General features: G+C 44.4%; 1 protein-coding gene across 1 annotated transcript in view; it reads right to left on the bottom strand.

The window, feature by feature from the left end:
* scn1b (sodium voltage-gated channel beta subunit 1) overlaps positions 1-14,750 on the bottom strand; it is a 35,257-nt gene extending 20,507 nt beyond the window's left edge. The window contains exon 1 of the mRNA XM_008120927.3: positions 14,616-14,750. Within this exon, the coding sequence (XP_008119134.1) occupies positions 14,616-14,661 (46 nt within the window). The 5' untranslated portion in view covers positions 14,662-14,750. The remainder of the gene's footprint in view (positions 1-14,615) is intronic.
* Positions 14,751-15,138: the final 388 nt, after the last annotated feature.

Genomic DNA, 15,138 nt, shown 5'->3' with positions numbered 1-15,138 from the left:
CTACTTTTAGTATAAGCTGAGAACATATATTCATGGGGGTTTTTAATTACAAAACATTTTAATTATTTTTTCCTGTGCAACACGAACAATTTTTTTACTAAAGGTTTCCATTTATCTCCATGTTATTTCGATATTTCAAAAGTTTGAATCTTTTGCTACCATTGAACAGAACATGGAAATGTTTTTTTGGACCAGAGCCACCAGAACCTTCAAGCCGGAATGGCTAATGTCCATTCTGGTGGTATTTAGAAACTCTAGTCCAAAAATGAAACATTTCTAGTAGAACTATTAACACCCAGCTATTTAATTTTTTTGTACAACTTGGAAATCAAGTTCCTCAGATAAGATTTTCTGTTCCACTTTTGTAAAATTCTTGGTCAGCATTGTTGTTGTTTTTCCTTATTAATTTTTAATCCTGGCACCTTTCCATATTCTTTCAAAATAGGATTCAAACTCACACCTATGTACATAGGATCCTCAGTCTAAGAAAATCACTAGGTCATCTGCAAAAGCTTTCAGTTTACAACTTTGGACTTGTATCCTTACTCCTTCTGTGTCTTTTGCCATTGTTATGGCATTATTCAAAACCTCTATCACCAGCAAAAATATCAATGGGGAAAGCGGATAACGTAATGTCTAGTCCATTTCTATATTTTACTAGAGTTAACCAGTTCCCAATTTCTTAGCTCTGGTAAAGATAAATTAATTCTAGCAGTGCATGTTTAACTGGGAATGTATGCCAATGAATTTAGTAAAACCTTTTTCTGAATTGAGTTGCAAAACAACCTTAGGCTGGATCTACACTGCCATATAATACAGTTTGAACTGCATTATATGGTTAGTGTAGACCCATATAATGCAGTTTGAAGTGCATTATATGGGTCTACACCAGGCATGGGCAAACTTTAGCCCTCCAGGTGTTTTGGACTTCAACACCCACAATTCCTAACAGCTGGTAGGCGCAGCTGGTTAAACCACTGAGCTGCTGAAATTGCTGATCGAAAGATCGGTGGTTCGGATTCGTGGAGAGCTCCCATTGTTAGCCCCAGCTTCTGCCAACCTAGCAGTTCGAAAACATCAAAATGTGAGTAGATCAACAGGCACCGCTCTAGCAGGAAGGTATCGGCGTTCCATACAATCATGCCGGCCACGTGACCTTGGAGGCTTCTATGGACAACGCTGGCTCTTTGGCTTAAAAAATGGAGATGAGCACCACCCCCAGAATCGGACACAACTAGACTTAATGTCAAGGGGAAACCTTTACCTTTAGCTAAACAAGGTGATGGGATGCTCTGTTGTTACTATGTGTCATTAAGTGACCCTATCATAGGGTTTCTTTGACAAGATTTTTTTTAAAGTTATCTTCGAGGCCAAGACAGTATGATTTATCCAAGGCCATTCAACAGATTTCCATGATTGAATGAGCCCTGGTGTCCCAGGGTCCTATTATTATTAACAATAACAATAACAATAATAATAATAATAATAATAATAATAATAATTTTTGTACCCCGCCTCAATGCCCCCAAAGGGGCTTGAGGCAGCTTACATGGGGATGAGCCCAATTCACATCGTTAAAATATAACACACTAAAAATAGGGTTGTTGTATGTCTTTCGGGCTATGTGGCCATGTTCCAGAAGTATTCTCTCCTGACGTTTCGCCCACATCTATGGCAAGCATCCTCAGAGGATCCATACCTCACAACCTCTGAGGATGCCTGCCATAGATGTGGGCGAAACGTCAGGAGATAATACTTCTGGAACATGGCCACATAGCCCGAAAGACATACAACAACCCTGTGATCCCAGCCATGAAAGCCTTCGACAACACACTAAAAATACATAAACAATAAACATTGCAGAATAAAACAATAACTATGACAAAATATAAAAGTAAGCAACAAACCAACCAATCAACCTGAAGCAATAATAAATTCCTGGTACAGCTGGGCAGACTGGCGCAAGTCTATTTTGAGGATAGGGCTGATGGATAAAGTGCGTCAATCAAACAGCAAAATTAAGGTGGAGGGCAATATAAAAAGGAGCAAATTATCTTTGGGTAGAGAAGAGTAGGAAAGTGCAAGGACAAGATTTTATGTCCTAGTTGGGGCCAGGTTATCTGGAGGACTGTCTAGTCAAAAGCAAAGGAACATCCACGTTTTAGATCTTTTTACATCTATTCCAAAATCCAAACCACCAAACCATGCTGGTTTTTATGTAAGACAGAGTGCCAAGTCCTTCCACAGGAACACCTAAACCACTAGGATTCAGCTGTAACTACAATAACAACAGGGAATCCTAAGATCTGAAGTTTAGGAAAGAGTATTAAGAATGATCAGCCAGAGAGCTCTAATGCCTCGCCAACCACAAACCAAAGGATTCCATCATTGTTTCGATGTAGGCTAAAGTGATATCATAGTGCTACAATTACAAAGTTTGAAAGGGCCCCAGAAGGAGATCGTAGGACATGTATGAGCAAACTATGGCCTTCCAGGTGTTTTGGACTTCCACAATTCCTAACAGCCAATAAGCTGCCTGGGATTCTGGGAGTTGAAGTCCAAAACACCTGGAGGGCTAAAGTTTGCCCATGCCTGCTCTGGGAGGACTAAATCTAGTAGCATTTTCACAAACTTAAACTTCTTCATTTTGAAAATCCATGTATAAATCCATGCAATCAAATGAGAAGAAGTAAAATTCAGAGCTATACATTACTACTGACTAAGATTTCAGTAGGCTGTTGTGCATTTTCCGGGCTGTATGGCCATGTTCCAGAAGCATTCTCTCCTGACCTTTCGCCCACATCTATGGCAGGCATCCTCCGAGGTTGTGAGGTATGTTTTCAGTAGTTTTCAGTAGTTTTTCAACAGAATTTGAATGTGCATTGAAAATAGTTTTATCTTTGTATTACAGTAGAGTCTCACTTATCCAACACTCGCTTATCCAACGCCTTTTTGTAGTCAATGTTTTCAATAAATCGTGATATTTTGGTGCTAAATTCGTAAATACAGTAATTACTACATAGCATTACTGCGTATTGAACTACTTTTTCTGTCAAATTTGTTGTAAAACGTGATGTTTTGGTGCTTAATTTGTAAAATCATAACCTATTTTGATGTTTAATAGGCTTTTTCTTAATCTCTCCTCATTATCCAACATATTCGCTTATCCAACGTCCTGCCGGCCCGTTTATGTTGGATAAGTGAGACTCTACTGTATTTGTATTTGCTTGTCACCTTGGAAACCCTTGGACTTCAAGGCAATACAAAAATACACATCAGCGACCACATAGTTTGTAGGTTACGGGGACTTCTGCCTTTATTGCTGAATTTCTCCATCTGAATTTCCCTTACAATAAAGCACCACCTGAAATTCTGACGATAGCCCAATTAATACGTATACTACAGAAAAATGTGGGTGGCAGCTGTTATTATATCACCCACTATTCCACTATAGAGATGGTGGTTGGCATGACAAAATATGCAAGCATTGTAAAAATGCACAGGGAGGGAAAGTCAAAGCTAGATCTCCTTAGCATGTTTCAGAAGGCATACAGCCCTGAAAACATACATCTCCTATTTTTCATAACAACCTGAAACTGTACATTCATACTTAAAAAAAAAAAAGAATTATAAAACCTTTTAATTATTTCTCTGGCGCCAACACAAACAATTCCTTATAAAGTGTCTCCACTTATCCTGATATTCCAGAAGTTGGATTTTTTTTGTTACCATTGAACAGAGCATAAAAATGTTTTTGGACTACAGCCACCAAAATCTTCAAGCAAGCATGTTATTTGCAAAATCTAGCACAGAAAGGAAACAGGGTTGTTGTATGTTTTCTGGGAATGGGGGTGAGACAACCGAAAATAAGAGAAATCTAGGTTGCTGTGCGTTTTCCCAGATGTATGGCCATGTTCCAGAAGCATTCTCTCCTGACGTTTCACCCACATCTATGGCAGGCATCCTCAGGGGTTGTGAGGTCTGTTGGAAACTAGGCAAGTGGGGTTTATATATCTGTGGAATAGCCCCTCAAGCCTCCCCCCCCCCCCCCCCGCTACATGCCTGCCACAGAGGTGTTAACCTTTTCCTATCTATCCAAAGCTACTATAGGACTGTGCAAAATTATAATTAGTCCTTGTAAGTTGGATCAAATTTGTTAAATTCAAACTTACAACACAATATCCAACATGTGGGTGTGGCCCACCCCAAAACTTAAGAATCGAAACTTCCGCAATACTTTATTGTTTGAATTTTGTAAACCTCGGAAGCCTCCCAAAGCCGGTTCCAGTAAACTGCTGAATCTGCAATGAGGAGGAGTGACTGATACTTCTAATACGTAAATCTCTTGGTTGTTGTGTGTTTTCTGGGCTGTATGGCCATGTTCCAGAAGTATTCTCTCCTGACATTTCGCCCACATCTATGGCAGGCATCCTCAGAGGTTGTGAGGATTCCTGCCATAGATGTGGGTGAAACGTCAGGAGAGAATACTTCTGGAACATGGCCATACAGCCCAGAAAACATACAACAACCCTGTGATCCCGGCCATGAAAGCCTTTGACAACACACAGAAAGGAAACTATCTAGTAAAGATAGTGAGCTCCAGAAGCGTATGGGCTCCCTTTGATCTAAAATGTGTCCCGATCCTTATAACTGATCTGGTCTTGTAAACAGCAGCTACTCTCAAGTGAGTGATTTTCCCCTCCATAACCAGCCATGGAAGCATTTGAAAACTGGAGGGAGGTTGATCCTCCTCCCCCCTGCCCCCCTTTTAGACCACCCACAAATGTACAGGCCTGTGTGAGCTGGCAACACAGGAGCATCTGGGATGGGGGCGGGATTGGACATTTGCTATGAGACAAGTGACGTAACAGATGTTACTGAATTAGGCTCCAAGAGCCCTATTTTAGGGCCTAACTAACATAGATGGAGGGCGAAAGCATGCATACTACCTTAAGCGCTTTAGCCCAGGGTTCTCAACCTGTGGGTCCCCAGATGTTTTGGCCTTCAACTCCCAGAAATCCTAACAGCGGATAAACTGGCTGAGACTTCTGGGATTTATAGGCCAAAACACCTGGGGACCCACAGGTTGAGAACCACTGCTTTAGCCTAAGGTGAGGCAAGGCTGGATCTCCTCTGCCATGTAAAGCAGTTCAGTGTCATTCAAATAGTGTTGTCAAAGGCTTTCGTGGCCAGAATCACTGGGTTGCTGTGAGTTTTCCAGGCTGTATAGCTATGTTCCAGAAGCATTCTCTCCTGACGTTTCGCCCACATCTATGGCAGGCATCCTCAGAGGTTGTGAGATCTGTTGGAAACTAAGCAAGTGGGATTTATATATCTGTGGAATGATCAAGGTGGAGAAGGATTACCGTATATACTCGAGTATAAGCCGACCTGAATATAAGCCGAGGCACCTGATTTTACTACAAAAATTGGGAAAACTTATTGAGTATAAGACGAGGGTGGGAAATGCAGCAGCTACGGGTCAAATTCAAAAATAAAAATAGATATTAATAAAATTGCATTATTTGAGGCATCAGTAGGTTAAATGTTTTTGAATGTTTATATAAAACTGTAATTTAAGATAATTTTTTCGTGTCAAGAGCGACTTGAAAAACTGCAAGTCGCTTCTGGCCATCTGCAAGGACATTGCCCAGGAGATGCCCGGATGTTTTGTTGTTTTTACCATCCTTTTGGGAAGCTTCTCTCATGTCCCCGCATGGAGCTGGAGCTGATAGAGGGAGCTCATCCACGCTCTCCCCAGGTTGGATTTGAACCTGGCAGCCTTCAGGTCAGCAACTCAACCTTCAATTCACAAGGCTTTCACCCACTACACCAGTGGGGGTCCATTTAAGATAATAATAAGACTTTAATAAGATAAGACCTGTTTTCTGAATGTTCATGAAAATGAATAGAATCTGGCTACCAATAGTACAAAAAATCTCTGAAATCAGGTTGGTAAACAAAGAACAACACTCAGAAATTCCGGACAGGAAACAATCAGGGCCAACTAACACCTTCCAACAAAGGATTCCTCAAGCCAGGTAACAGCCAAACCTGGAAGCTGCAATGCTATTCAATGCTAATCAAGCTGGCCAATGGCAACATTCACAGTTGCCTCGGGCAGGCAAGAATTCTTTCTCTCATCCTGGACCTTCTACAGATATATAAAAACCCAATTGCCTAGTTTCCAAAGGTTTCCCTCAGACAGGAAGCGGACAGGCTTTGAAGCTGCAAGGCCATTCAATGTTAATTAAGGTGGACAATGGTTGGAGACAAGTGTGGATGTTGCAATTGGCCACCTTCATTAGCACTGAATAGCCTTGCAGCTTAAAAGCCTGGCTGCTTCCTGCCTGGGGGAGTCCTTTGTTGAGAGGTGTCTGCTGGCCCTGATTTTTTCTTGTCTGGAATTCACGCTTGCCTCCAACAGACAAGAGTTCTTTCTCCCACCCTGGACATTATTCCACAGATATATGAACCCCACTTGCTTAGTTTCTAACAGACCTCACAACCTCTGAATACGCCTGCCATAGATGAGGGTGAAACGTCAGGAGAGAATGCTTCTGGAACATGACCATACATCCCAGAATACTCACAGCAACCCAGTCATACAAATTGCATTATATGAGCATATACAGTAGAGTCTCACTTATCCAACGCTCGCTTATCCAACGTTCTGGATTATCCAACGCATTTTTGTAGTCAATGTTTTCAATATATCGTGATATTTTTGTGCTAAATTCATAAATACAGTAATTACTACATAGCATTACTGCATATTGAACTACTTTTTCTGCCAAATTTGTTGTCTAACATGATGTTTTGGTGCTTCATTTGTAAAATCATAACCTAATTTGATGTTTAATAGGCTTTTCCTTAATGCCTCCTTATTATCCAACATATTCGCTTATCCAACATTGTGCCGGCCCGTTTATGTTGGCTAAGTGAGACTCTACTGTATATAAAATCCCACCTGCCTAGTTTCTAAAGGATTCCCTCAGACAGGAAGCAGACAGGCTTTGAAGCTGCAAGGCCATTCAATGCTAATTAAGGTGGACAATGGTAACATTCACACTTGCCTCCAACAGACAAGAGTTCTTTCTCCCACCCTGGATATTATTCCACAAATATATGAACCCCACGTGCTTAGTTTCCAACAGACCTCACAACCTCTGAGTATGCCTGCCATAGATGTGGATGAAACGTCAGGAGAGAATGCTTCTGGAACATGACTATACATCCCGGAAAACTCACAGCAACCCAGTCATACAAATTGCATTATATGAGCCTACACTGGCCATCTAATGCAGTTTGACCATAACCTGAAATCTCGTGGTGTTTAACCCTCCCAATCAACATCAATCTGTTCCCATCTTCATATGCCTTCCAACAGATAATGAAAATTGATTCATTTCCAGAAGCCTGGGGCTCTTTTGATTGAAAGGAGCCTTTTTTTTGCAAAGCCATGTGCTGTGTCATGTTGTTGATAGGCTTCATCCTGCTGCTTCAATATCCTTTTTTAGAAAACGTTGTCCCCTTTCCAGACACACACTTCCAAGCGCTCGTCCCTGATGATCTTGCAAAGAGAAAATCAAAGGACAAGCATGGATGGGAATATAATAAAAGTGTCTTCCTTACATGGCTATCTATTTTTAACTATGTTGCTGGTTCAGAGGTGGATCAGGGAGAGGATCCGTTTTACACAAGGTGCATGGCTACTCTTTGGAGTCTAATTACTTTGAAAAATCCATGTTCAAGGACAAAGATATACACAGAGGCACGTATACACCAAGGTTTGGCTCACTGTTCATTACCGCACATGGATTATTTTCCCCTTCTCTTGCCAACATATAGTAGGTGGATTGATCCTTTGGGATCAGAATGGAGGCTCCCAAGAGAGCCAATGATGTTAGCAGCAGGATTGAATATTTCATGCCTTTTCCCTAGTCCCTCCAGTATCCTCACAAATGTTTTAGGCCACCCACAAATGTACAAGCATGTGTGAGCTGGCGAATTTGGAGGACTGGGGATAGGAGGAGGGAAATAAGCCATTAGCAGCAAGCCAATGTGACATAAGAGACCAAGTAGTAGATCAGGTTTCAAATCTGTGGTCAGCCACAAAGATCCCCAAGTGTATGGCCCTGGGCTGCTAATCCTTTCCCTTTCAGCTTAAGGTAAAGGTAAAGGTTTTCCCTTGACATTAAGTCCAGTCGTGTCCGACTCTGGGGGTTGGTGCTCATCTCCATTTCTAAGAGCCGGCGTTGTCCATAGACACCTCCAAGGTCATGTGGCCGGCATGACTGCATGGAGCGCTGTTACCTTCACACTGGAGTGGTACCTATTGATCTACTCACATTTGCATGTTTTCGAACTGCTAGGTTGGCAGAAGCTGGGGCTAACAGTCGGAGCTCACCTCTCTCCCTAGATTCAAACCACCAACCTTTCGGTCAGCAAGTTCAGCAGCTCAGCAGTTTAGCCCTCTGCGCCACCAAGGGCTCCAGCCTACCTCGAAAGGTTGTTGTGTGGCCAAAGTAAAGATTGAGAGGAGACCATGCATACTACGTCAAGCGTCTCAAAAGAAGGGTATAGTATACCAGATACAGGTGATCAAGGGCTGAAATAAGTGAAAGATCCAAAGTGGAGGAAAGATAATATAAGAAGAGAAGTAAAAGGACAGAAAGAACATAAAAGATGGGAAAATGGACAAAAAAACCAGGAGTCCTGTGGACCTTACAAGCCAACATATAATAAATACATCATCATAGGCGATCCTTTGTTGCCGAGTATGATCGTCTAACAGGTAAAGGTAAAGGTTTTCCTCTGACATTAAGTCTAGCCGTGTCCGACTCTTGGGGTTGGTGCTCATCTCCATTTATAAGCCAAAGAGCCGGCATTGTCCATAGATACCTCCAAGGTCATGTGGCCTCCATCACTGCATGGAGCTCTGTTACCTTCACACCAGAGCAGTACCTATTGATCTACTCACATTTGCATGCTTGCGAACTGCTAGGTTGCAGAAGCTGGGGTTAACAGTGGGAGCTCACCCCGCTCCCCAGATTTGAACCACTGACCTTTTGGTCAGCAGGTTCCACAGCTCAGCGGTTTAACCCACTGCACCACTGGGAGCTCCTCTAATAAATACCTACTAAATTGTCTAATAAATACCATCATATATTCATTATTGTATAACTTTTTTTTCATGTCAGGAGCGACTTGAGAAACTGCAAGTCGCTTCCGGTGTGAGAGGATGTTACCCAGGGGACACCTGGATGTTTTATCACCCTGTGGGAGGCTTCTCTCATATGCCCGCATGGTAAGCTGGAGCTGACAGATGGGAGCTCATCCCACCCCTCACATTCGAACTGCCGGCCTTTTGGTCAGCAGTCCCGCCAGCACAAGGGTTTAACCCATTGTGCCACCAGGGGTTCCATTTTAAGAAATTGATTCATCCTTAAGGAATCACAGGACTGCTTGTTGTTTTTCCTGTAACAGACTACCATAGCTAACCCTCTGGAGAAAATAGACAGCACTTGTAAGGAAGTAGTTACCACAGAAGCAAAGCTTGAAAGAAAATAGCTCTCCGGAGACAGTCTTGGGCCCCTTCCACACAGCTGAATAAAAACGCACACTTTCTACTTTGAACAGGAATATATGGAAATGAGGACTCTGATAACCCAGTTCAAAGCAGATATTGTGGGATTTTCTTCCTTGATATTCTGGGTTATGTGGCTGTGTAGAAGGGCCATTGGAGGATGAAGAAGAGGACAAAAGAAAAATTGGCAGGGCAAAATACTCTTCCGCAGCTTGTATACTCTTCCATGTGCAGCCAAATCAAGGTATTTATTTTCCCACACTGGAGCTAAGAAGGATTCCAGAAAATCACACAAATTGTTAATATGACTGTTTTTCCATCTCCAAATGTGCTGTGTTAGACTATGTCCCCTATCTTCCCTAGCAAGTACAACTATGCTGGTTTGTGGTGATAGGGTTTATAGTCCCATGCCCCCAGAGAAGCCCAGGCTAGGAAAGTGTGCGGGTTTGGATCAATAATAAACCTCCCTCACTGCATTCAATGAAACTACCTTAGAGTCCGACCTCTCAATTGTCAGGAGACAAAAGCTAGTCATGTTTGATTGGGACTCCCTTCTGAGGTTACTAAACCTACTCAGATGGGTTGCTGTGAGTTTTCCGGGCTGTATGGCCATGTTCAAAAGCATTATCTCCTGATATTTCGCTTACATCTACAGCAAGCATCCTCAGAGCTTGTGAGGATGCCTGTCATAGATGCAGGTGAAACGTCAAGAGAGATTGCTTCTGGAACATGGCCATACAGCATGGAAAAACTCACAGCAACTCAGTGATTCCAGTGTGAAAGCCTTCAACAACACATTCCTACTAAGATGGCTATTAACTTTGCAGGAAGCCTGGTTTTGCCTGCAATCTACTGCAGGCTTTTCTGAGATCAACCCGGAGTTCCAGGATAGCTGCAATTTGCTGTCGAAGGCTTTCATGGCCAGAATCACTGGATTGTTGTGAGTTTTCCAGGCTGTATGGCGATGTTCCAGAAGCATTCTCTCCTGACATTTTGCCTACATCTATGGCAGGCATCCTCAGAGGTTGTGAGGTCTGTTGGAAACTAGGCAAGTGAGGTTTATATCTCTCTGGAATGGCCCGGGTGGGAGAAAGCACTCTTGTCTGTCCTTTGAAGCTGCAATGCTAATCAAGGTTGCCAAGTGCAACATTCACACTTGTCTCAAACAGACACATCTGCACACAAGCTCGCATACACATGTGCCTTGGAGAGTGGCCTGCCAATTTTGGGGGAACCCATGAAGATATAAACACACATGTAAGACACATGTAAAACATTCTGGAATGAAACTATGATATTTGTGGTCCATAAGTCTCCAAGACCTTTAGAAAGGGTTTCAACAGCAGGTCTCATGGAAGCCAAGAAGTGATTTTTCTTTGAGGCCAGGGCCAACCCAAGCTGCTTTGCTGCCTGGCACACAGAACAAGACACCAGCCCTGTCACTCCAAAAACAACATCCAAGTGGGCTGGTCTGGACTCTGACTGGGCCACTACATACTGGGCCAGTGAAGGACAAGGGATATGGCCAACATTGGTGCAGAGCGTTGTCCTCCAATACCTTACCTAGAGTTTTTAAATACTGTTAGTCAGATTTTGTTCATTTTCATGGTTTCCTTCTTTCTATTGAAATTCCCCACATGCTTGTGGATTTTAGTGGCTTCACTGTGTAGTCTGACATGGTGGTGGTCAGAGTGGTCCAGCATTTCTGTGTTCTCCAATAATATGCTCTGTCCAGGTTGGTTCATCAAGTGCTCTGCTATGGCTGACTTTTCTGGTTGAATTAATTTGCAGAGCCTTGCATGTTCCTTGATTCGTGTTTGGGTGCTGCATTGAAATCCACAAGCATAGAACCCATGAAGTCTGGCTACCAGTATTTAAAAACTCTAAAATCAGGACAGTAAAGTAACACTCAGAAAACAGAGGAATTCCACACAAGAAAAAATCAGGGCCAGCTGACACCTCTCAGCAAAGGATTCCCCCAGGCAGGAAGCAGCCAGGCTTTGAAGCTGCAAGGCTATTCAGTGCTAATGAAGGTGGCCAATTGCAACATTCACACTTGTCTCCAACAGACAAGAGTGCTTTCTCCCACCAGGGACTTTCCACAGATATATAAACTCCACTTGTCTAGTTTCCAACAGACCTCACAACCTCTGAGGATGCCTGCCATAGATATAGGTGAAACTTCAGGAGAGAATTCTTCTGGAACATGGCCATACAGCACAGAAAAGTCACAGCTACCCAATGTCACACTGTCTTCTGCCGCTCTGGAGACCAGGACAGGAAGCAAGGGATTCAAACCACAGGAAAAGAGATTTCACTGAAACATTAGGAAGAACTTCCCGACAATAAGAGCTGTTCCAGAGTGGAATATGCTTAGAATCCAGGTTTTTAAACAGAGGCAGGATGGCCATCTGTCCAGAGGGCTTGGCTTGTGTCTTCATGCCTGGCAGTGGGTTCGCCTGGATGAACTTTGGGGTCTCTTTCAATTTGGAGAAGGAGCCAGAGTCCAGTCTCTACCTCAAGAAGCCTTACACAAAAAGGTAAGGTATTGGGGGACAACAGGAGCCCCCAGTGGCACAGTGGGTTAAACTGCTGAGCTGCTGAACTTGCTAACTGAAAGGTCGGTGGTTCGAATCTGGGGAGTGGAGTCAGCTCCCACTGTCAGCTCCAGCCTCTGCCAACCAAGCAGTTTGAAAACATGCAAATGTGAATAGATCAATAGGTACCGTTCCGGCGGGAAGGTAACGGTGCTCCATGCAGTCATGCCAGCCACATGACCTTGGAGATGTCTATGGACAATGCCGACTTTTCGGCTTAGAAATGGAGATAAGCACCAATCCCCAGAGTCAGACACGACTGGACTTAACGTCAGGGGAAACCTTTACCTTTTCCTTTTTAGCCAGATTAAGGTGATTAACTGCAACATTCACACTGGTTTTCCAACTGACAAAGAGTTCTTCTCACACCTTGGACTTTCTGCAGATATATACAGTAGAGTTTCACTTATCCAACGTTCTGGATTATCCAACGCATTTTTGTAGTCAATGTTTTCAATGCATCGTGATATTTTGGTGCTAAATTCGTAAATACAGTAATTACTACATAGCATTACTGTGTATTGAACTACTTTTTCTGTCAAATTTGTTGTTTTGGTGCTTAATTTGCAAAATCATAACCCAATTTGATGATTAGTAGACTTTTCCTTGATCCCTCCTTATTATCCAACATATTCGCTTATCCAATGTCCTGCCGGGCCCGTTTATGTTGGATAAGTGAGACTCTACTGTATCTGCTGCTTTTGAAAGTCTGCTTTTGCTACTCTGCTACATTTTTGGTGGAATCTCCCCCACAGAGGGTTACATTGAGTCTAACCGCTCAGAGATTACCGCAACACTATCATAGGTATGGGCAAACTTGGGCCCTCTAGGTCAGGGGTCCCCAAACTAAGGCCCGGGGGCCGGATGCGGCCCTCCAAAGTCATTGACCTGGCCCCTGTCCTAAACTTCAGACATAGGGTTGACCTAAGTCTACCTGGTCTTTGGAGGTCTTTTTGCTTACCTATGGTCTTATGAGATCGTCTAGATGGTCTTCGAAGGTCTCTTTGCTTAGCTATGGCCTTATGAAACCATCTAGATGGCTTTTAGAGGTCCTTTTCCTTACCTATGGTTTTATGACATTATCTAGATGGCCTTTGGGGGGGCCCTTTTCTTACCTATGGTCTTATGATCATCTACATCAGGGGTCCCCAAACTATGGCCCATGGGCTTCCAAGGTGATTTACCTGGCCTCTGTCCTAAACTTTAGACCAGGGGTCCTCAAACTTTTTAAGTGGAGGGCTGGTTCACAGTCCCTCAGACTGTTGAGGGGCCGGACTATGATGAAATAGTCCAAAATTAGGATTGTTGTTGTGTGCCTTCAAGTCATTTCACACTTACCTCAATCCTAAGTCTACAGTTTAGGACAGAGGCCAGGTCAATGACCTTGTAGGGCCTTAGTTTGGGGACCCCTGATCTAGACAATCTCATAAGACCATAGGTAAGCAAAGAGACCTCCAAAGACCATCTAGATGGTCTCATAAGACCATAGGTAAGGAAAGGGACCCTCAAAGGCCATCTGGATGATCTCATAAGGCCATCAGAAAACCATAGATAAGGAAAGGGACCCCCAAAGGCCATCTAGACAATCTAATAAGATCTTAGGTAAGGAAAGGGGCCCCCAAAGGCCATCTAGACAATTTCATAAAACCATAGGTAAGGAAAGGGACCTTCAAAGGCCATCTAGATGGTCTCATAGGACCATAGGTAACAAAAGTGAGCTCCAAAAGCCATCTAGATGGTCTCATAAGGCCGTAACTAAGCAACGAGACCTTCAAAGACCATCTAGACGATCTTATAAGGCCATAAGTAAACAAAGAGACCTCCAAAGACCAGGTAGACTTAGGTCAACCCTAAGTCTAAAGTTTAGGACAGGGGCCAAGTAAATGACCTTGGAGGGCCGCATCCGGCCCCCGGGCCTTAGTTTGGGGACCCCTGCTTTAGACTTAGGGTTGACCTAAGTCTGAAATGACTTGAAGGCAAACAACAACAATAATCTTAATTTTGGACTATTTCATCATAGTCTGGCCCCCTAACAGTCTGAGGGACTGTGAATCGGCCCTCCACTTAAAAAGTTTGAGGACCCCTGGTCTAGGTGTTTTGGATTCCGACTCCCACCATTCCTAACAGCCTCAGGCCCCTTCCTTTTCCCCCTCAGCCGCTTAAGCGGCTGAGGGGGAAAAGGAAAGGGCCCGAGGCTGTTAGGAATGGTGGGAGTCGGAGTCCAAAACGCCTGGAGGCCTATGTTTGCTCCTGCCTGTTCTATCTGGTCCATCTCTTTTTGGAAAGGTAAGGAACAGAACTGAGCCCAGGAGTCCAGAACCCTTCCAGGTGAGGTCTGAGTAAAGCTTCTCTCTCCCACTCCCCCAGGCCTCAAGAAAGCTCCCGTTGTGGTGCCAGGCCCCTTGAGTCTCCCCTTGAGGCGGACTCACCCATCGCGAGGCCCAGGAGGAGGGCGAGGGGCTGCGGGCCCGCCATGCCGAGGCTCCTTGGGACGTCAGCAGCACCGACAGCCGATCCGGGCGGAGGAGGGGAAGTATTTATAGCCGGCGGGGCTGAGCAGCTGCTGGGAGAGGCTCCTCCGAGCGCCGCCGCCGCCGCCTCGGAATGCCCCGCGGTGCTCGGGAGGGGCGGCCCAGGACGGAGGAGAAGGCGAGGAGAAGGGGTCCGCCGGGCGGAGCCATAAAACTCCGCGAGGGCCCGGAGTCAGCGCAAGCGGGTCAGGGAGAAGACGGGGGTCTTTTCCCCAGAGTCAGGGCTCCGTCGAGGCCACCCTCGGAGGAGGGAGACCATGGTGGAGCGGTAAAGATGTAGATAGAGATCAAGCTCGGGCGCTGTCCAGCTGCCCCTTCCTGTCCTTCCGAGCTTCCTCCTCGTGCGTTTCTGTCGCCTCGGTCTCCTCTGTTCCCGCTTCCTTCGTTCGCCCTCTGCGGCAGAGCCGAGCCTGTCTCCTCG

This window comes from Anolis carolinensis, unplaced genomic scaffold, assembly GCF_035594765.1.
Source record: "Anolis carolinensis isolate JA03-04 unplaced genomic scaffold, rAnoCar3.1.pri scaffold_10, whole genome shotgun sequence".
In the NCBI taxonomy this organism is placed as follows: Eukaryota; Metazoa; Chordata; class Lepidosauria; order Squamata; family Dactyloidae; genus Anolis; species Anolis carolinensis.
Note: the sequence above shows the minus strand (reverse complement) of the source record. Positions and strands in the feature narration are given on the sequence as shown.